General features: G+C 39.5%; 1 protein-coding gene across 1 annotated transcript in view; it reads left to right on the plus strand.

The window, feature by feature from the left end:
• The window catches only part of EXT2 (exostosin glycosyltransferase 2), a 106,536-nt gene that overhangs the window by 36,793 nt on the left and 46,763 nt on the right, over positions 1–22,980 (plus strand). The window contains exons 8-9 of the mRNA XM_084631674.1: positions 5,616–5,747; positions 17,480–17,669. Coding sequence (XP_084487800.1) covers positions 5,616–5,747; positions 17,480–17,669 — 322 coding nt within the window. The remainder of the gene's footprint in view (positions 1–5,615; positions 5,748–17,479; positions 17,670–22,980) is intronic.

Genomic DNA, 22,980 nt, shown 5'->3' on the forward strand with positions numbered 1-22,980 from the left:
CTTGGTTATTGTTACTATGGGTTGTGTTGCTGTCCTACTAGATGTCTGTGTCCTCTTGGTTTAGAACTGTATCCCTGCTAAGATTTGGGCATAGTTTTTATTTTATTTTATAAAGTGCCCATTTCCACCAAATCTATAAAATAACATAGATTAATATTTAGAATGGCACAAACTTGAAAAATGTCTTCAAAACATGGAAGAAATGCAGTTCTGCACAGTCACCTTGTGAAAATAATCTGTGCAGCATGCAATAGCAGTGGCCTGGGTTTGATGACCCAGAAGGGCCTTTCCAGTTTGTGTCCTGTGTACCTTTACCCTGGAGGTCAGATAGTAAGGCCAGTATCATAGCAGCTAGTATGAAAATTTAGGATGCAATAAGGTATTACTCATTTGTGTGGGAAATGGAACTTTCTTGTGTGCCAGACCAAGACTGTGGAATGAATTCCCCAGGAGCTAAGGACCATCGCAGATGTGAGCAACTTCCACTCCAAAGGCAAGGCACATTTCTTTGAGCTGCCCTCAACATAAATACAGAGCAGCGTTTATATCAAAACAAAACACAAACAAACAAAAAAGACTGTACATCCTACCAAAACAAGATACCACACTCTACTTGCTTCTCCCCTTGGGGAGAGGATGAGCAAACAAATGGCATGTGACAGATGTGTGGTCTCATTGCTTAATGCACTGCTGAAAGGTACTCAGCTACTATAGCAATAAGCATGGTACAAGAGCCTATCTAGAATATAATAGGGCTTGTCACTGGGAGCTTCCCAGCTGATCTTATCCATCATGTGCGATTAACTTTATCTGTGACACTGGAGAACTTCTCACAGTAAGGAACACTCAAGGGTTTTCTGAGTGAGGCCAGATACCCAGATTCAGCAGAATGTCTACATGCTGAAGCAAGTCCACCGATCAACCCTCTGCAGATGCCTTGTCAAAGGAAGCAAGAACATTTTGTCACAGCCATGGCATAAAACATCACTTGGTGTCATAAAAAATATTTGAACTCTGAATTAAGTTTGTATTGCTTGTCCCCTAGCGTCCTTCCTTCACACTTCAATTATAGATGGCTTGTAAAGGCAAAGTAAAGAGAAAGCTCATGTACGAGCTATTGACGGGAGAGAGTTTGTGATTTGCCTCAGGACACAGAGGGTGTTGGTGTCAAAGTCAGGAGTAGAACTCAAGTTTTCTCTAGTCCCTGTCCTATGCTTGGACTATGCTAATAGACTGATGAGTATCATTGACTCCCCACCCAGTTCCTACTACATCTTTGTTACCCTCTGATAAAAGCTTTTCAATCACATACACTGTAAAATAGAAAATTAAAATTATTTTGGATGAAATTGGGAAATGCAACAATTTCCCTAGGAGAATAACTTTCCAATAATGCTCAATAACTTACCATGTTGGACAACCAAGAATAGCTAGCCATGTTAATCACTTCTATTTTATAAAAGCAAACAAGGTGGGAAGGAAGTAATGAGCCCTCAAAACATCTGTCTGGAGACTTGCAGTTCCCTTAGAAGGTTTTGGGTTTTGCCTTAAAGAAACTCAGTTCTGAAAAATTACAACCAAATGTTGAAACAGTTGCTAGCTCTTCACCCAAAATTAATAATTACATAAATATTAGTTTGTAAAGAGTAAAATCCCTTCACCACCTTTTCCTGTCCTGTTCCTGGTGTGAAAATATAATTGTCTGATAGTGCAAACCTTCTTGCAGCAAAAAGAAGTGGGTTCAGATTAATTTCTGCAGTAGTCAACAGGAGGGAGAGAGCGTCTAAATAGGTTCTACATGTAACCATTTGTCAGGAGGAGTTGGTTATCAGAGAATAATCGCCAATCTAGCATTGCCAGTACAGATTTACCAGATGAGGTGAAATGGAGTGCAACACTTACTAGCTAAAATAGCATGCTGGGTTCTGCAGCTGATTTGTATGTAACTCGTGCTGCTACTGTACCTAGGTAGCCCATGTAAAATTTATTTCTCTAGCAATTAATTTCTCTCTTACAAATGATAGTTCTCTAAAACTACTTATCAATTAATAAGTTAACATGCAGATGTAATGTAAAATCTGTGTTCTATCTAGAGCCCTGTGAGGATACAAAATTTGTATTCGCATCCGATCCGCAAAAATGGTGTGTGGATGTAAAGTGGATATCCACGGATTTGCGGAGCTCTAGTTGTATCTACTTGTGGTCATTACAGGTTTTGGAAGAGAAGGGCTGTTAAATGGACCGTCCTGGTCAAATTTTATCCTTGCTCTGTCCTTGGGTTTTCTTTAGGATCTTGTGTAAGATACTTAGCCCTCTCTATGAGTATGTCTACACTGCCCATGCCAGCTGACTCGGACTCATGGGGCTCAGGCTAAGGGGCTGTTTAACTGTGATGTTGACGTTGGGGCTCAGGCTGCAGCATGCGCTCCAGGACTCTCCTACCTTGCAAAGTCCTAGAGCCCACGCTCCAGCCTGAGCCCGAATGTCTACATTGCAGTTAAACAGCCTGTTAGCCCGATCCCCGGGAGCCTGAGTCAGCTGGCCTGGGCCAGCCATGGGTTTTTAACTGTAGTGTAGACATACCCTTGGTATCTGATTCTTCACTTTTTGTCCTGGTTTCTGGGGACACTTGGAGGATTATTTAATTTTTGTAAAGTATTTTAGAGTTCTAAATATTTATTTTTTATAATATTGGTAAATTACCTTTTTATATTTCTCCTGTACTTCCAGTTGGGTACAGTGTTCATTTTTGGCCTAAATTCGTGAGTGGTTCCTATTTGGTTCCAGAGAGAGAATGTATTTCTTTAGCGGGTGTATTTTTGTAGATTCAGTCTGTATATGGTTTGTAAAACGATTTGGGTTCCCTCTGGGTGAAAGGCCCTGTACAAATGTAACTAATTGTTGGATAAACTCACCTGCCTCCTGGAATATCCTTTGAATATTCTTAGGTGTTGAGCCCTGTGATTATTGTTCTTTCCCCATAGTAGGGTAAAAAGTGTTCTAGGTGACGCTACTCATTGTCTTTCTCTATGATCGCTCTTCCTATTGAGTTAACGGTTTGTTGCTTTTTGTACCATTTGAGTGGCTTTTCCCCTCTGAAGTATAAAACCATAACATTCTGAAGAACCTGACTTAAAAACTGCCTCCAGAGTGAGTGATGGGGGTGACGACTTGGCAACAGACCCCTATTTTCTTCTCAGTTGTATTACTAGTATTCAAAACAACACATAGGATGGTGCCATTGCTCAGGAACATAATTGAATCTGCTTGTGAGCTTGCATCCTCAACACTTTTAGAAGTAAAATTTTGGATTTATTGTATTTATATATGCTGCTGTTCAACCTGAAGAATAACAAAGAGCTTTACAAATTGTACATACAGGAATCACTTTGCGCTTTACTGAGGAGCAGCCACCTGTAGGATGGAATGCAGCTACTGTTTAGCATTGCACAACTACACAAAACAGTTTAATTTTCTATCCAAAAGCCTGTTCTTCCAAGGCAATGGGATTCCCCCCAAAAAACTGAGGAAGATTTGATACTTTGCTAGCATATCACTAGACCTGGCCTTTTTGCATTGTTTGAAAAGTCCCCTTGGCATAGTTAAATAGCACTTGGCCAGAGATATATATTATCCTTGCTGTTTGTCTTCTGGCTCCGCAAGCTTCATATGCTGCCAGTGCATCTGGAAATGTCTTTCCTAGCACTTGCTCTCTCACCTAGACACACGTGCACACTCCTGCAGGCTTGAGGAGATCCTAAAAAGAAGTGCCTTCTGGGCACTTCAAGGTGCTGGAAATTCCTGCAGAAACAACTAAGCTCAGGAAATTCACTTTTATTAGGCCAAGGCACTTGAGCTATGATCATTGGCAAAGCACATTTCCCTTTGGGTTGGATGTGGTTCTTTGGTATAATTTGATTCCAGGCTTTTAAAAAGTAAGTGTGTGTCTCTACTACAGAATTGTATCAGTCAGCATATTCATTACCAAATCCTGTTTTTCCTCCAGCACCAAGGGTTTGTCTTGGGTAGAGACTGAATCTGGATTGAAACTTTTCATATAGAGTCTCAGCCTAGAATTGATTCATCTTTCAAATTCTGTATACTTACCTGTTTGAATATCGCATTTATTTTTTTAAAAAGAGCCTCAGTTTAGACCAAAGACATGCAAATTTTACAACACCCATGGCTGTGTTGAAAACTTGCCAGGATCAAGGACTACAACTAATTTGCAAACACGTACATTTTTATATAAAAGAAATGCTAATATTTGCTTGCATGTATGTAGGGCCTTACCAAATTCATGGTCCATTTTGGTCAATTTCATGGTCATAGGATTTTTAAAATTGTAAATTTCATGATTTCAGCTATTTAAATCTGAAATTTCAGGCTGTTGTACTTGTAGGGGTTCTGACCCAAAAAGGAGCTGTGAGGAGGGGTCACCAGGTTATTGTAGGGTGGGCGGGGGGTTGTGGCACTCCTACCCTTACCTCTGCACTGCTGAGGGCGGTGGCAGCGCTGCCTTCAGAGTAGGGCAGCTGGAGAGCGGCAGCTGCTGGCTGGGAGCCCAGCTCTGAAGGCAGATCCACTGTCAGCAACTGCACAGAAGTAAGGATGGCCTGGTATGGTCAGTCAGCGGCCGCCACTCTCTGGCCGCCCAGCTCTGAAGGCAGCAAGGCAGGAGTAAGGGTGGCATGGTATGGCATTGCCACCCTTACTTCTACACAGCTGCTGGTGGGACACTGCCTTCAGAGCCTGGTGCCCGGCCAACAGCCTTCACTCTCCGGCCACCCGGCTCTGAAGGCAGTGCAGAAGTAAGGGTGGCAATACCGCAACCCCCCTAAAATAACCTTACCACCCCCCTGCAACTCCCTTTTGGGTCAGGACCCCCAAATTTGAGAAACGCTGGTCTCCCTGATGAAATCAGTACAGTATAAGGTAAAAGAACACAAAAGACCAGATTTCACGGAGGGAGACCAGATTTCATGGACAGTGACACCTTTTTTCATGGCCATGAATTTAGTAGGGCCCTATCTTTTTATTCTTAGAAGAATAGAAATTGCTTGTTTGGTAGCATTTACCAGTAGCAAAAACTTGCTGCAGATCAGCTTTTCCACATGCTGCAATTACAAGGCAGCTGTATTTTAGGCTTCACTGCTTCAGTTGGCTATTGGGCTGCACTTTGGGTTCCCCCAAATTAGAAAACCCAAATATAAATGTAAATTATTCTCTGCTGTGGTTAAATCACTTTTGACATTTTGAGGGGAAAAACTGATAAAAATATGAAAGAAACTGGCTCCTTCATATATTTGTGTGGAGTTTTATTCCACTAGCCCACTCATGAATGCATTGAAATGGTTTCCTCTGCATGTCCTCCTTGATTGATTGATTGTTCTACAACTTCAGTTCATTTTTTTTCCCAATAACTTTTCCAATTTGAGGACTCCAGCCTCTGTGGAAACATCCCTTGTTCTAGTGAATTTGCCTCCTAATTTAATTTCCAGCTGATTTCTCAGCAGCATTGAGCAGATTGCGAATGACAAACAAAAACTGATTATTAGGCATCAGGTCTGTGGAGTTAGCAGGGTCTGAAAGTGCATTTCATCCTTTCCTTGCAGGCAAGGTGGTTCTGGGAAGCGTATTTTCGGTCAATGAAAGCTATTGCTCTGGCCACCCTTCAGATTATCAATGACAGGATATACCCATATGCTGCCATGTCTTATGAAGAATGGAATGATCCCCCAGCTGTTGTAAGTAGAATGTACTTCTGTGACTTTGTCATAAAATAAGATTTTTTTCTTTCAGGTCATTGCTCAGGTATGTACTATGCATCTTGGTAACATTACTATTTAAAGGTTTGTTGTATTTGTAAGTTGCACAAAATGAATGTTTTTATGATATTCTGGTGTGTGTGTGTGTATATATATATACATGAGAGAGAGAGTGTTTTTTGATACCTTTGAAAGGGAATAACTGAAGTGATAGCAAAAGTCACATGGTATAAATAGATTCTATGTGAGCTTCTGTCAGAGCTATGTGAGGAATACCTCCCCTACCTCCAGTTTTCTTCTCCCGGCTGTTGTCTTCTCCACACAGCCCTGTGAATATACACCCTTGGTATTCTAGTCCTAGAACTTGCTTGTACAGAAACTGATAATCTTCCTGAGTGATCTACTTTTGGGACAAACTCATTTCCACTCTTTTTTTACTTGGCAAGGATTTGAACCCAGCTCTCTGAGGAGGACGTACTAGTGTATTAATTAACCTGCTGCACCATTCAACCCTATTCTGTTTTCTTACATTGCAGAATTTTGAAAACTAATTTCTCCCTTAGTTTATATTTTACACATAAAGAAAAATTAATACCTGCATTTCCTTTTTGTAAACTATCCTGCAAAAGCTCAGTCAAAGGGTTGGTAGCAGGACAGTTTTCAACTGTACAAGAGAAGAGAGCTCAGGAATAGTTTTTTGATATTAAACTCCCTAAATTATTGGAGAATGATAGCATTTTCAACAGGCCTCGCCTAGGATACTGACCCATTAGCATCGCTGAGTGAGAGGTGAGCATGGCACTGACAGATGTCTAGTGTGAAGGTTGAGGTATGAAAGAAAGAAGCAGTTACTCAAGAATGAGGAGATCAGAACACCTTAGCAGACTATTTAGACCAGGCCTTAGCTCAGCAAGAATGCCCAGACACCTGGCCTGATTTTCATGGTAAAAGAAAAATAGGGATTTGGAAACACCCAGCATTAAAAGCCACCTCTCAGGCCGCTTCTTCTCCGCTCTCCTTCTAGTAGGATACCCACTGACTTCAATGACAGTTCCTTCTGCTGTGGGGGACAGATAAGCCCCTGTTTCTTTTGTTTATAACTTATATTTAAAGGAAACTCTGTATTTCTTGGGATCCTGTGGGATGAAAGATCCTAAAGCACTTTACAAGAGATCGGTCACCAAACAAACACGGCAATCTCTAGAGTGTAACACTGAAACTGGTGAGCAATACACAGCAACAGTACACAATAGCATAATACAGGTAGTAAAGAGGAATACTCTATCCATGTAAAATTGCAGAGAAAACTTAAGGAGACTCTAGTAATTAGCCAAACTGGAATTTGTCCAGCCACATGCCATACTGAGACTCTTTCATGCCCACTAATGGTCAGTTCCTTGGATTTATATTTCAGCTGAAAGAGTCTCAATGCATGCATGAATATTTTTCTTGCTTCAGTATGGAAAAAAAAAAGTCATAAAAACGTCCTTTGAGCTGTGTAAGTTCTGTCAGCCAGCTATGTATAGAGATCTCTTGTGACCCTCTCTCACAGGATCAGTAAAAGAAAATACAGTTCAGATCAGGAATTGTTCTTTATATTTAATTGCTCCTGAACAGATCCATGCCGTTCTGTGACATTAGTGACCATCGATTTTTGGTAAGTATTTATCACTCCAGCATGAATGCATATAAAAGTATAATTGATTCAATCACTCCTTATTTAACTGGCTAAAGTCTGTAGCTTGTATCTTTTGACCCTTGCTCTAATAGTGGAAGCAAATAACTGGAGCCTTCAGTAGCTATGATTTTATCCATTGTAAAATTTTTTTGCTTTAGAGATATTTTATCTCTTGGAGGTGAGCTTATTATCATTGCAGTCTTCTAGGTAGCCTCCAACGCAGGGTCCAGCTAATTTATAATTTCAGACACTTTGGGCTGCGAGTGCTTATATAGTATCTGCCAGTCAACTTAATAAATCATTGAGTTATTTTTTTAAATAGTTGCACTATCCAGTTGCCAGAATTCCATAGATGGTCTGTGCTTATCAAAAGGAATAATGTCCCACTTGAGCCATAAGCATGTTTCTTATCTTGGTTTGTTCCTAGATAACATGCATTTATAATGACACTGTTAATTTCTGATTAATCCTGGTGGGAAATTATGATTCTAAAGATACGTTTATGCATGTAGAGATTTGACACAGTATCTTTTAGGAGAGTGAAAGGTGCCATCAGATCCAGATATGAAAATAGAGTGAGTAATTTATACTTTGAGAATGCTACCAGTTTACAAATGATAGCCGTATTCTGGGCTAAATAAATTTCGAGGCTGAGACGTGTACAGCAAATAAACTCTGAAACTTAGGACATCAGAATTCTCTTAGTCTAGGATATAGTTATTAATCATTTAACAAGGAGCATCCTCAAGTCACTATAGCATTAGTAGTGAAATATGCACTCCACTGGGCTCTTGTAAATCCCTCTTCTATTATTGGCTTTTGCCCTCAGAATTTGCCATTCACGTTCCCACAACAAATATGGCTGACTCATCATCTGACTCCTTCCTCTTTCTATCACCCCTCCTAATGCTACATTTTATATTGAATGCAGCTACACTATAGTTCCATTGTGCAGTGTAGACTGGATACTGGAGTGACAGATTTGGGGAGGGGGTCAGAAGATGAGGCAACCATGTGTGCTGTGGGCAAAATCAGTGAGAGGTGCAGAGAGTGCAGTAGCTTTTTGGTACCAAGGGATTTACAGCAGCTCATCAGAGATTTATGTGGTCACTATACAGTTATTAACCTAACATTTTATTATGCAGATCCCTGTGCACTGGCTGCTAATGGCCCTGAGTGAATAGAGAACACAGATTTGCTTACAAAAAGAAAAGGAGGACTTGTGGCACCTTAGAGACTAACAAATTTATTTGAGCATAAGCTTTCGTGAGCTACAGCTACAGCTCACGAAAGCTTATGCTCAAATAAATGTTAGTCTCTAAGGTGCCACAAGTACTCCTTTTCTTTTTGCGGACACAGTCTATCATGGCTGCTACTCTGAAACCTGTCAGATTTGCTTACAGGTAGTTATGCAGTTGTGCAGAAAAGACTTGCTTTTATTGGAGCAAGTGATATGAGTTTGGGCAGATGGAAAAGGGAAACCTTCCTTACTACTTAATGTAACAGAATAAGAGTCTACTGTAAAGTTCATCACACAAAGGAGGAACTAGTGATCATTCTTCCTGGGCTTCTAGCGGTCCTACATCATTTGTGTAGTGTTCTTATCTGTAGACATTAAATGTAATTAGTGCCCACATAGTAACCTGACTCTCTTACAGTCACTGCAAACATCAGAAATAAGTGTTCAGTAACGTGCCTTACCCTGTTACAAATTATGTCACTGGACAAATTATGTGCAGTTCAGAGCTATACAATAGAGCAGTAAGTGATTGTTTTCCAGCTTAACAGTCCATGTAACTTGTTCAATTCCTTTAACTCCCCAGCATGTAAAATTCTTCTCTGTGACCTCAAGAGGCTACCTTGATTTGAGTCACCTTTTCATTTCAGTCCCTTATTTCCCAAGATTTGATGCAGTGCTACAGGCTTTTACATTAATTTGAATTAGTTCTGAATTAATTTTTTTTTAAATGGGATGATAACCTGTAAAAGTGCTACACACAGGAGTTTGCCAGGGATCCAAATGTTTCCTTAGACAGGTTTCTAACAACCTCATATCTGAGGAGGAATCTGGCGCTTTCACAATGCTGTCTCCACCAAATTGGTAACAACATGTTGGGATTGTTGCAAAATGCAGGCTAATTTTCTAAGCGTTTTCATTTTAAGATTACCTTGACCACACCATCACCTTGAAATGTGGGTGCAGGGACATATCTTCAGTCTTGGAAATATTCAGATGGTTAGATACTCCTTTGAGCAGAATTTCAGTGATTCTGGTATTTGAGGCGTTGGCTATTGTCTTTGACAGTGAGGATGGAAATGGTGTTTATACACTAAAGCTCATAGTGAGGAGGTTCACAGCTAGGTCTGTGTGTAGCTCAGCTTTATTTCTGTTTCCTTCATTGAACCCCTCCTATGCTGAGTGTTGCTGCCAGAATTCGTGTACAGCAGCAACACTTGAGTGTTCTTTGAGCATAAGGGAATGTAAGTTACATGAGACATGAAGGCATGTGTAATGCATCACATGTTGAGTATGTTATACATTAAGGAAGTGATCAAAGCAATTTCACCTATTCAAATTGGTTGGCTGACTGAAAGTTTTTAGCCCTTTTTAAAAATAAAAGTTTCCATGTGAAGTGGAGCAACATCTGTGTTAATAGATCTTTCCATTGGGGCTGAGGGAGAAGGGAAAAATAGTAACAAATACCTAAACATTTGCTTTGTTTTATATATTATGATACAATACTGTGTGTGTACACACCCACCCACATCTAGATGTTTCCTTCTTTTAATAAATTAATATAGTGCTAGTGAAAAGTGCCAAATTGACAGCTCTGGCACCTTTGCTGAAAATACACAAATGTGCCAGTTATTGCCATTTGTTTACTAATGCAGCCATTATCCATTATAAACTGGACTGAGATTACTGACTTCACATAAATCACTAACCATCTATCAGGTGGTAGTCATGATTTTTGGTCTCTACCAAACTGGATTAGAACAAATAACCTTGAGTTGAAAGACTCCTTATCCTACTATTAGTCTCCCTCAATTAGATGCTTTTTAATTATCTAATACAGAGATAAATTTGTCATCTAGTCAACTCCAGATTTTGGAGACTATTTAAAGTCTCTCTCTGTGTGTCCCTGTACCTTCCCAACATATGTAGATGATTGAGAATGACAATAATGTTGTTGTTTCCCAGGTTTTCTTTTGCTGGTGTTTGTGGAATTCTTTCAGGCCTGCTTTTAGCATAGAGCTATAAAAGGTTTGGCCCCATTATTGTGTCTGCCTTAGAGTTTTGAACTTGAATGTTATAAACTGTAGTTTAATAGTTTCTAGTTTAATAATTGTCGAGAGAATTGCTATGCTCCAAAAAATAAATGCACTTCTCTAGCAGATCTCCATTCTCCTGTTGAGTGACTGCCAGACATTGTATTTTCAGTAAGGCAGAAAAGAGGATCTCCACCCTATTTAAACTAAAGTAATAGACAAATTAATTTAATGCAAAAAATGACTTTTTCTCTGAGTAACAGTAGCATAGTTGCTATTCACTTAACAAAACCTAAGTCAGATGTTCATTTAGAGAATGGATTGTGTGTTTCAGCTAACTGGCAACCAACTGAGCCTTTAAAATACTTAAAACAATTTCTGAGCTGTTTGGCTGGCATTTTACATCTCACTGTTCCTGTGAATAATCTAGATCCTGAGGGTTGCCAATCAAAAACATCACTCATCCAAGTTTAAATAATAAGTGTTAAACAGATGATTCCACTGTATTGTATTTTCTGCTTGTGCCCCAATAACACTCTTCAAAATGTTGAATAAACATTTGTGTGTATGAGAGGAAATCCTCCAGCAGTCTTATTGGCTGACACACGTGGTATAACTCACTCAATTTTTCATTGCTACATTTTTCTGAAATTATTAGATTTCATAACATCCAGTCTACTTCCAGCCACCTTAAATTTTACTTGAGATGTGTTGGATCGGTTGGGTGGGATTTTGTCTTATTTGCCATGTCTTGATAGAAGATGTAGTTACTAATACACTTCTGCAGTGTTTGTATTATGATAGGTCATGTGTACCAAATATATGATTATTCAGACTTAAAAATATATTTTCTTGCTGAAGCAAAATTTGACAGTCAATTTCTCCTTGCCTTACCTGCCAAGAGTAGGGTTCAGGATTCTCTGCTTATATGGTAAAAGATGACATAATACTTATCTAATGCAGTGTGGCTAGTACCTAATGTAGAGAAAGTTTAACTTCATCTGCTTGTGATATCCTCTGTGGCATGAGAAACAGACTCCTGGACTTGGTTCTTGGCATGCAGTGGAGGTTCAGATGTTTCACTTTAATGTCAGTTGTAATTTTAAGTCCACACGCAATCTGTCTGTGTCTAATACTGTTAGGTTTTTAGAGAGCTTTTTGCTTCATCTTTAATATGGGAGAGACTGAAGAGAGAAGTACATACACAAATGTATATGTAGGGGTTGTGTTTTTTCTTCTTCTCATGGCAGTTGTTTAATGTAGGCTAGCCTGAAGAAACTATAGGATTTTTGTCTGCCATCTTATTCTGAAATGACTCTATTATCTGCCCCTTTCCTAATAATAACCCTTCTTATTTCACCAGCTGGTCTCCATTGCTCTCCTTGTGGCCTGGAAAGTAGGAGGCTTGGTCTTCATTAATGGCTCAATAAAAATGTACAGTAGTAGAATTTAGTCAGCTTCTTTTTATCCCAAGCTTCACCTTCATAATGCACTCAACCTTTTCTGGCCCTAGGGGTGGGGCCTTGCAGCCCTACAATTGATTTCAAGTTTTGTTTTCCCAATTTAGAGTATGTTACACTGTCTGCTCTGTCAGGAGACTGCACTGTAGAGTTTTATTTTAAAGAAAACATGAATCCCATTCCTGGATGCTACGGTGATTAGCACTAATAGAACATAAATACCTTGATAGATAGAGAGATCCTAAAGATTCCAGTCACTATGACATTTGTAAATATGCACTCTGTTCTAAACGGCGCTCACCGTCCCCCTTCCTCAAACCCACTCCATTGGCATATTATTGAAATTAATGGAAAGAAGGAAAAAACTTAAAACTGAAATTACTGCTTCACAGAATGCATGGAGATGAGGTGAGTGAGAGAACATCTTTTATTGGATCAACTTCTGTTGGTGAAAGAGACGAGCTTTCAAGCTACACCGACCTGAAGAAGCACTCTGAGTAGCTCGAAAGCTTTTTTCTTTCACCAACAGAAGTTGGTCCAATAAAAGATATTGCCTCACCCACCTTGTCTCTCTAATATCCTGGACCAACGCAGCTACAAAAACACTGCAAATAATCGCAGAATGTAGTCAGACTATAGAATTCACAGTTGTAGGAGGGCAGAGAGAGTAAAATAGATTTAGTTAGACTTTAAAAAGGTACTGCATAATTTCGTATTTGTAGTTATGAGCTAAAAATTGGTAATCAAAGATCCTGCTTCAGGGGAGCAGCCACAGGAGTTCACAAGGAATTCACATGAGTAACCCCTGTGTGCACTTGTGGAACCCCCCTGTATATTGTAACAGAGTATAATACATGCTACTGATGGGAGTGTACTAAACTCCACAGACCAATGATCTTGTCCAGTCTGGCAAAAAGTCCTGTTTCTGAATCCACAATGTAATCACTTTGATTGACTGTGGAGAAGTGGAGAGGGTTAACTCCTCTGGTTTTGCCCTTTGACCACTTGAGGATGGGAAGCATGATGAAATACTTTCTCAAAGTATTCAGAGGAAACACATCATGCATAATTGGAGCAAAATAGAATAAATCAAGGCTTTTTTGGTCTGCTAATTCATAATTGAAACCACATTGAGGTTAAGATTGATATGTAAAACAATCCAACCAAAAAAACCCTCCATGCAGAGGTAGGAGATAAGTACATCTCTGCTTTGCTGGGTACACGGAAGAACTGTTTAGTTACTGTACCATTCAGCACCTCATACTCCTCAGTCCTTGCCTCTTGGCTTTTTAATGACAGTGGGTTGTCCTTGTTCAAATTGAATATGGTTTTACTAAAAAGTGTGGTTAACAAGTATTAAGTCTGATGGTTGTTGAAAATAAAATGTATAGGGAGGAAAAAGCCACGGTTCTTGTTCATGCGAGCAAGGGAATCTATGTGTTATGTTGTTGCCAGTTTTTCCTACTAAATAGTATCTTGGAATTGTTAACCCTTCTGCCAGGATATGGACCTTCTTCCACACAGCCTCAAGTTCCTAGAGCTCCCTCCCTGACCCTGTCTGTCATGTCTCCACCTTCTCCCCCTTCAAGTCTTTCCTTAATATGCTCCTCTTTCCATTGTCCCTTCACCACCTGACTAAGTAATGTTGCTCAACAAACATAAACAATTTTTTCAAAAAAATCATGGAACTCATAAAATGTGTGTTTAGCTTCACTGCTTGCTTATTGCCTTTAATATCTCCTTCCTTTGTTTATACTTAGATTGTAAGCTTTTTGGGGTAGAGGCATTGTATTAGCTGTGTGTAGCATGTTATTGGTACTATACAGATGTTATAATGTGTACAGTGATTAGCCAGTTATAGAATAATTGGGGTTGGATATGATTTCTCAGATGTCAAATATCCCACACCGGCATCCTAGCAAGATTGATTTTGTTATACTTAACACACCCTTTGCTCCCTCGCACATGAGAGATTGGTCTCAAGTGCAGTCTTAGATCTCTCTAATGGTGGGGTTTTCCTTGTCCCATTGCCTCCATTGCTTTAACTGCTCTTAAAATATAATCCATGTTGCATTCAATAAGGAAGGAGCAGAATAATGTTCCAGTAACAAGGGGAAAATGCCTTACTAGCAAATGGAAACTTTTTTTTTTTCCTTGTGGCAGTCATGCACAAGCCAGCTGCAATAGCTTGAATCCCTTCTCACGGACTCATCCCTTTAAAGAATTCTCACACCTCACCAACTTCAGGCCAATCTCCCCAGCCCTCTCTCACATTGTGGGTTCCAGTCCTTGGGCTTTCCATGTTGTGTGTGGAGAGGCTTGCGTAACAACTCAGACAGACAGAGTGATGTGAGATCGCTGTTAGGAAGCTGCCATTTGCAACCTGATACTGCTTGCCCATAAAAGTGATTCACAATAAACAAACTGTCAATCTTGGCTTAATTACCATGGCTCTTGTAATGAATATTAGCATGGGAGGGATGAAGAGGGGAAAGGATTGCCATATCCATAGCTGAGTGTCAACACTTTGTCATGGAAAGTGATAAATGATCTCTCCACCACTACCTCTTGCTCTTCTTTCTGACAGTGAAAGTTCAGATGGGCACCCATAATAATGATGGGACTAAAACAAATGTTCTCTCACTGTGTCGACTTCTCCAGCTGCCAGTGGTTGGGAGTAGTCGTCATCTTGATGCCATGATGCATTTCATGCCCTGCTGCCATAATAGAGATTTAATTAGGTTTCTGTTGAGTTAATTGCCTGCATTGTTTGCCTTTCCCCAGCAGAAGTCTGGAAGACTCAAGTAAATTATGGAGGTTTGAATTTGCCCAATTTCCTGCAGAAAGTGGGGTCAAGAGGTCTGAGACTGTAGACACACACTTCAGGCAGGCAGCAGGGGGTTGGCTCTTAATGACACTTCAGAGATGCCTAAATGCCTTTTTGAAATGTTTCTTTCAAACAAGGGGCCTTGGTTTTCTTTCCCCATTAGGTTCTAAGGAGCAGAGTTCAAGCTTTTCCTTTACTTGGACACCACTTACCAGGGGCATAAGATGAAATAAACATACTTCTTTTGAGAGGTTACCTTTCTTTCCCTAAGAAGATCCTGTTATGAGGAAGTATTGTACTTTGGACAGAGAGTAGGATCAGTTGGAACTGACATGTCATGTTTAGAACCCTTGATTGTTGCTTATGTTAATGCTCTCTTCTCAGGGGTTATCTGTATATATTTTGTGAAATACCTAGCAGTTTTAAATGTTTTTTGTTTTTTTTTAAAGTACTGTCAGAAGATGATGAATGGAGTAATCCTTGCAAATTCTATTATTTACTATTTCTATTACCATAGTGCCTAAGAGCCTGAAGTCAAGGACCAGGGCCTCATTGTGCTGGATGCTAACACATTCTATTAAGATATACTGCAGCCAGAAAGGAACTTGCACAATAGAGGAAACTTCATATGGGAGTTCTTAATTTGGATGGTGGGGGTCACCATTAAATAATAAAAAGGATATTTATTGTCTATAAGATTACTTCACCAGTTGTTTCTTCTTGTTGGGCAGAAATGCAGGATTTTCTTGGCACTGTATTGGTTATGCAGCTAACCCCCTGCTGCAAGTATTAATACAAGCAGGCTTGTGAAGGATGCACAAAAAAGATTCTCAACATTAAAAGAATCATTTGGAGGAGGTGGGAAGTTGGGGAAAACTTGATATTCAGGATCTTAGAGAGAAAAAATGCAGTTTTTGAAGTTGTTCATTAAAGGTCTAATGAGGTTGGCCGTGCCCTATTCAAGTTTAGATTGTGATTCACCCTAGAAGTTCTTGGGACTGCTCCATAATCAGAGAGTTCTACCCCTGCTCTTCAGGTCCCAATAAATATTAAAGACAATAAGCCTAAAAAACTGGCATTTCAGAAAATGTGAGCATCTGAAATCTGTTCCTGCACATGTCAACTGCTAGTGTCACCAAGACAGACAAGTAGACATGCAGACTATTTTAGTAGTGTAATGGCATCAGGTAAAGGTGGATAAGGCAGCCACCTTTGAGGTGTGAGGGGGGGATAAAAACCCCAAAGACACTCTAAGGAAATGGTGAAGCTCCATACCTCCTGCCAGCAAATATGAGCTGATAACTTCGGGTACATAAAGTTTATCTTTCTCCCGATACCAGCAGTATGTATTTAACTGGGGTTTCTTACAGTATTGCAGGAAAGTGTTGGAAGTTATTGGGCAGTGTTTCTAGACTATTAGAAGTGTTCCTAGTTCTTTGTCGGCTGAGATTCAAAGGCTTCCCTGCAAAACAGTGTCAGCTTCTCCTTTCCCAACTCCCAAACCCTTTCTTTCCCCCACCTCCAAATAAGTCTTATTTTCTCCTCTGCTTCTCTGTCCTAGTGTGGATGTCAGCATCTGAATAGCAAGCTGGAATGAAAAAGTTGAAAGTCAAAATGCCTACAATTTCATTCTCATCTAATGGTTCCTTTGCAGCTGCCTCCCCCCACATCTTCGGCTCCAAATGGAGTTGGCACACTCAGTGAGAACAGAGTTGTCTGTCTTGTCTCTTGCCAACTGAACTGGCTTCCTTATGCTTGCAGTGCATTGAAATAAGAGCTTTAAAGTCTTAAAAGGGACCCCCTAGTTAAAATTCAGATGGAGTAAATAACTCTGAAATCAATCTTTGCGTCTCTTATAGGGTTTTCTATTTAACGGTGTAATAGCTTTTCTTTCACACAGAATAAACCTAGTCTTGTTGAAATTAATATTTTATCCCTCTTTATTGTAATGTCAGCATTTGTCTTTTTTATTTGTGTGCCCATTTTGTGTCAGGATTATGCATTTGCTATTTTTAATTCTGTTTCTACTCTGAAATGGTGGCTCAGAGCTGGCTCTCTGCTTGTTGGCCAACAACTGACTATAAAAAGCAAAATACTTTCAAGCAGAGAGTAGCAAATGAGAACCGTGCCATGCTAGCTGGGTTTAAAATGCCTCCTAGTTCCCTTTCCCCAAAAGTCTTTCCATCCCTTCTCCACTTTTTTTGAAGCCCATCCCTTCGTACAAAGTCATTGTCAGGCAATGATAGAAATTGACATTAGGAAATGGAGTTGGCATGAAGGTTTTACAGAACTGTGAATTATGAAAAAGAAAATCGGACTTTTTGAAAGGTTACTTTTCCGAAGAGTTAGGATGTTGACCAAAGAGACCTACCTTAACTAAATTCCAGTTCTGGTACTTACATTCTGACTGCCTACATTCCCCTATTATAGTTTTAATTGACCTTGATCTGATCCAACATCCTCTCTGCTTTTACAGAAATGGAGCAGTGTGAGCAACCCACTCTTCCTTCCATTAATCCCACCACAGTCTCAAGGTTTCACTGCTATAGTCCTGACATATGACAGGGTGGAAAGCCTCTTCCGAGTCATCACTGAGGTGTCCAAGGTGCCCAGTCTATCCAAGCTGTTAGTCGTCTGGAACAATCAGAATAAGAATCCACCAGAAGGTAAGGTATGCATGTTGGAGGGAGGTGGTACGTGTTAGAGTAGTGGCAGAACACTGACTGTACATCTAGTACAATGCAACCTCTCTCTTTATGTACTTTTAAACATAAAACTATTTTAAACTGTTTTGCAATACTTCTCAAATTAAAAAAAGGGTACGTTTTCATGACACTTTTTTTTAAAGTTGCAAAATTGAAAAGGCCAAATTACGTTTTTAAAAGGATCTGTGCTGGTGTTGCCTTTGCCAACTGATGATTCAACAAGAAGCCATGCAAATTTCTCAATGGAGGATTTTTTTGCTTTGAGTGGGGCGGGACAGGGAAGCCTTAATTTGTCTACACTCATTTGATTTTTTTCTACAGACACTATTAATCACAGTGAACACTTGTTCCACTACACTGTTCTCTGTAAACACAGAACAAATTGGCTTGATGCAAGAATGCAGGTTGGACGTTTTGTGGTTATAAAATAAACGAACATTTTAACTGATGAAATAAAAACCTGAGACATTCTGTGTGTCCAGAAGGAAGTTTCTGGGACATCGGGTTATCATGTAAAAACTCTAAGACTGTCCTGACAAAAGTGAGGCGAATGGTCTCTTTTTATTTAAATATTTATGTTTAAAACACAGATGATTCTATTTATATCAGTGATGAGCAAACCTCATGGAGTTTGGAGGACTTTTGACCCTTGCAGTCTTATTTTGAGTTCATGGGTTTATAAAATTATTTGATGCTCATGAACCTTTTTTCATGTCATTTAAATCCATATTATTTTCAAGGCAGATTTGGTTTCAAAAACATACCAAAGAGAAGTTTTTGCTCTGTATTGGAGGTAAGGAGCCACCTGCTCCAAAAATCAGAACACGACAAGTAGGTGCCCTATATACAGTGTCTATTTAGAATTTTTCTCTTCCTCCCCTTTCTTTATCTTACAAGCTCTCTGTATTTTTCAGTCTATTTGTTTTCTGTTCTCTTCCCCCATTTAATTATTTCCTCTGATCTCTGTTCCCTTTTTTCAGTCTTTCCTAACCTGAATGTGAACTCTATGATGTTAGCGTGCAAATTAAACTTTCCAACCCACAATTTTTGAGTGACTTTGAATTTAAGAAAAATAAGCTTACCTCTCCTTAGCTAATACTAATTGGGCATCCTCCCTAAAATATGAAGGAGATTCTCTTTGAGCAAAAGTGCTTCCTCTAGCTAGAATAACTGTTCTAAAAAAATTAAAATCTATGGCTGTAGAACCCTGTGAATTATTAATAATCTCTCTGCTGTTTCCAGTAGCCAATCAAGTGAATCTTTGAGAACTATTTGGGTTTGTAATTCTCCTATATAAGAATGTACTGACAACCTGTGAGATAAACTGGCCATTTATGTATGTTAGGTACAATATTAAACTGAGTTCCTGATCACTTGCACTCATTTAAAATTCCATGGCACTTTTGCAGGAGTCAGGTTATTAACCCCATTGTCCTGGCCCATTTCCAGTTTTGGTGCTTTGCATTCTGCCTCTTTATATTCTTGTTCCAGTTTAAATTGGACACAGTATTCATTTCTTGTCTCAACTGGTTGTTTAGCACTGCTGTATAAAACGCACTAGATGTGGTTGCCCATCACTGACAGATGAAGTGATTCTTACATCTAGTTGTGGTTGGTAATCATTTGAGATTAAAAGTGTTGCATATAAAGGGAAGGTGTTATTTTTGTGTACTCTGAAGTTTTTATTGAAAACATATTCATAACATGTAGTTGAGCTATTACTCCAGTAGAGTAAACACTGCATACACCGTGAATATAACAACCCATTTGGGGCAGAAATTAATATTTTTTGTTTCCATATATTCTTTCCTGTAAGGCAGGTAAGGGAGAATTAAAACAAATTACTGATTTGAAAAATTTAATATTAATAATCATTTTTAATAATCTTAGTGATGTAAATTCTTTTTATAGGCATATACATTTTCTGTCTTTCTTATGTTTGCTCAGATATTATTAAATCATAAATCATTATCTCCAGAAAAAGAATGAATTTGCCTGTGAACCTAATGATCATAGGTCCCAGTTGAGAGCTTTGGTTATTGGGCTGTTATGTTCAAACTGGTCTTGCATGGTAGTAAATATGTGTTTTAATAAATTATGTTTCCTCGTGTGGCTCTTATCTCCCCCCTTTGTCCATTTATTTTTAACACTTTGATGTAATCTCCTGGACTGCAGCTGAGGAGAGGGCAGTTTGAGTAAATTAATTTAATTTGTTTTAATACAGATCCATGCAGTGCGTTCCACCTGGCTCTGCAGTGGGGTAGCAGGCCTTGGCTGCACTTAGTCACTCGTTCAGTTTGTCTATTAGCAATTCTAATCCTTGGACTTCAAAGCTTCTGCCATTTATAGCCTATTAAAGCCAGGAAGTTTCTGATGGATTAGGGCAAGGAATGAGTTTGAAGTTTGTAATGTGCACCACTGTCACTGATAAGGTCTAGTTTATTACCCTACGGTAGTATCAGCACTTTTATGGCTATTCTCTTTTAATTGGTTATTGTAAAGCTGGGACAGTAAACGTACTAGTGCATCAAATGCAGGATTTCCTGGTCATTGCCATATAGGGGACACATTTCTGGGTCTGCTGTGCAAAGGCAAATCAGGGCTTCTGTTGTCAGAGCCAGTGGGTTTTTCGATATGCATATATGGTGGCTGGGATGAAAACATCAAAGTAATTTTCCCTTGTGATGACCTGCAGTAAATCCAGATTTGAACCCAGGCCTCCAGAGGCAAGGCTAGTGTGGTGCTACATAAGCATGTCACTTAACTTTCCCACGTCCGTTCCAGAGTAATTTTACAAATTAAAACTATACCAAATGATTTTCCTGCTTAAAATTATCACTCACTTTGAGACTGGGTTGTATAATCAAGGGTTTTGTCTAGAATCCTTCCCAGTCAGCCCCCAAATTATTAATAGCGTAAGTAGAAAGATAAACTTTGCAATGGATCCTAAAAGTCAACAACTACAGACTCTGTCAGACCAAGGATTGAAAGTAAATTCCAATCAAAGGTCCTCTACCAAGAATGTCCTGCTTTTTGGCCCCGATATAAGAATTTGAAGCTGATTTTAATTGCTGCTATGTGATACAGGGTCAGATGGCATCTCAGATATGTGGACCCAAACTCTTTCATCGGTCTAGTTAGAAAGATATAGTGAAATTGCAACTGATGATGCCTCTGAGGAACTGTTCCAGATTGAGATGTCAATAGAGGAGATTTTAGAACTAACTGATGAATTAAATAGTAATAAGTCACCATTACTAGATCACATTCACCCAAGAGTTTTGAAGGAACTCAGACATGAAAGTGCAGCACTACTAACTATAGTATGTAACCTATCATTTAAATTAGCTTCTCTACCAGATGACTGGAGGATAGCTAACGTGACACCAATTTTTAAAAAAGGCTTCTGAGGCAATGCTGAGAGTTACTGGCTGGTAAGCCTAACTTGAGTACCAGGCAAATTGGTTGAAACTATAGTGAAGAACAGAATTATCAGACATGTAGATGGACGCAGTTTGTTTGGGAAGAGTAAACACTGCTTTTATAAAGGAAAATTATGTCTCACCGATCTATTAGAATTCTTTGAGGGGGGATCAACAGATAGGTGGACAGTGGTGATCCAGTGTATATTGTCAGGTTTCAGAGTAGCAGCTGGGTTAGTCTGTATTCACAAAAAGAAAAGGAGGACTTGTGGCACCTTAGAGACTAACAAATTTATTTGAGCATAAGCTTTCGTGAGCTACAGCTCACTTCATCGGATGCATTCAGTGGAAAATACAGTGGGGAGATTTATATACATAGAGAACATGAAAGAATGGGTGTTACCATACACACTATAACGAGAGTGATCAGGAAAGGTGAGCTATTACCAGCAGGAGAGCGGGGCGGGGGGAGGGAGAACCTTTTGTAGTGATAATCAAGGTGGACCATTTCCAGCAGTTGACAAGAACCCCCTCGCTCTCCTGCTGGTAATAGCTCACCTTTCCTGATCACTCTCGTTACAGTGTGTATGGTAACACCCATTCTTTCATGTTCTCTATGTATATAAATTTCCGCACTGTATTTTCCACTGAATGCATCCGATGAAGTGAGCTGTAGCTCACGAAAGCTTATGCTCAAATAAATTTGTTAGTCTCTAAGGTGCCACAAGTCCTCCTTTTCTTTTAGTGTATATTGTGTACGTGGACTTTCAGAAGGCCTTTGACAAGATCCCTCACCAAACAAAGGCTCTTAAGCAAAGTAAGAAGTCATGGGATAAGAGGGAAGATCCTCTCCTGGTTAAAACACAGGAATCAAAGAACAGGAATAAACAGTCAGTTTTCAGAATGGAGAGAGGTGAGTAGTTGTGTCCCCCAAAGATGTTTACTGAGACAAGTGCTGTTCAACATATTCCTAAATGATCTGAAAAAAGGGGTAAACAGTGAGGTGGCAATATTTGTAGACGATACAAAACTACTCAAGAAAGTTAAGTGCAAAGCCTACTGAAGAGTTGCAAAGGGATCTCACAAAACCGAGTGACTGGGTATCAAAATGGCAGATGAAATTCAGTGTTGATAAATGCAAAGTAATGTGCATTGAAAAACATAGTCCCAATTATACATGCAAAATGAGGGAGTCTAAATTAGCTGTTACCACTCAAGAAAGAGATCTTGGAGTCGTGGATAGTTCTCTGAAAACATCTGCTCAACATTTAGTAGCAGTCAAAAAAGCAAACGATGTTAGGAACCATTAGGAAAGGGATAGATAATAAGACAGAAAATATCATAATGTCACTCACTATATAAATACATGGTACGCTCAAATCTTGAATACTGCATGCAGTTCTGGTCACCCCATCTCAAAAAAAATATATTAGAATGGAAAAGGTACAGAGAAGAGCAACAAAACTGAATAAGGATATGGAGCATAAGAATGGCCATACTGGGTCAGACCAAAGGTCCATCTAGCCCAGTATCCTGTCTTCTGACAGTGGCCAATGCCAGATGCCCCAGAGGGAATGAACAGAAAAGGTAATCATCCAGTGATTCATCCCCTGTTTCCCATTCCCAGCTTCTGGCAAACAGAGGCTAGGGACACCATCCCTTCCCATCCTGGCAAATAGCCATTCATGGACCAATCATCCATGAATTTTTCTAGTTCTTTTTTGAACCTTGTTATAGTCTTGGCCTTCACAGCATCTCCTGGCAAGGAGTTCCACAGGTTGACGGTGCATTGTGTGAAAAAATACTTCCTTTTTTTTTTTTAAAACCTGCTGCCCTATTAATTTCATTTG

This window comes from Lepidochelys olivacea (genome assembly GCF_965140295.1).
Source record: "Lepidochelys olivacea isolate rLepOli2 genome assembly, chromosome: 6".
Lineage (NCBI taxonomy): Eukaryota > Metazoa > Chordata > Testudines > Cheloniidae > Lepidochelys > Lepidochelys olivacea.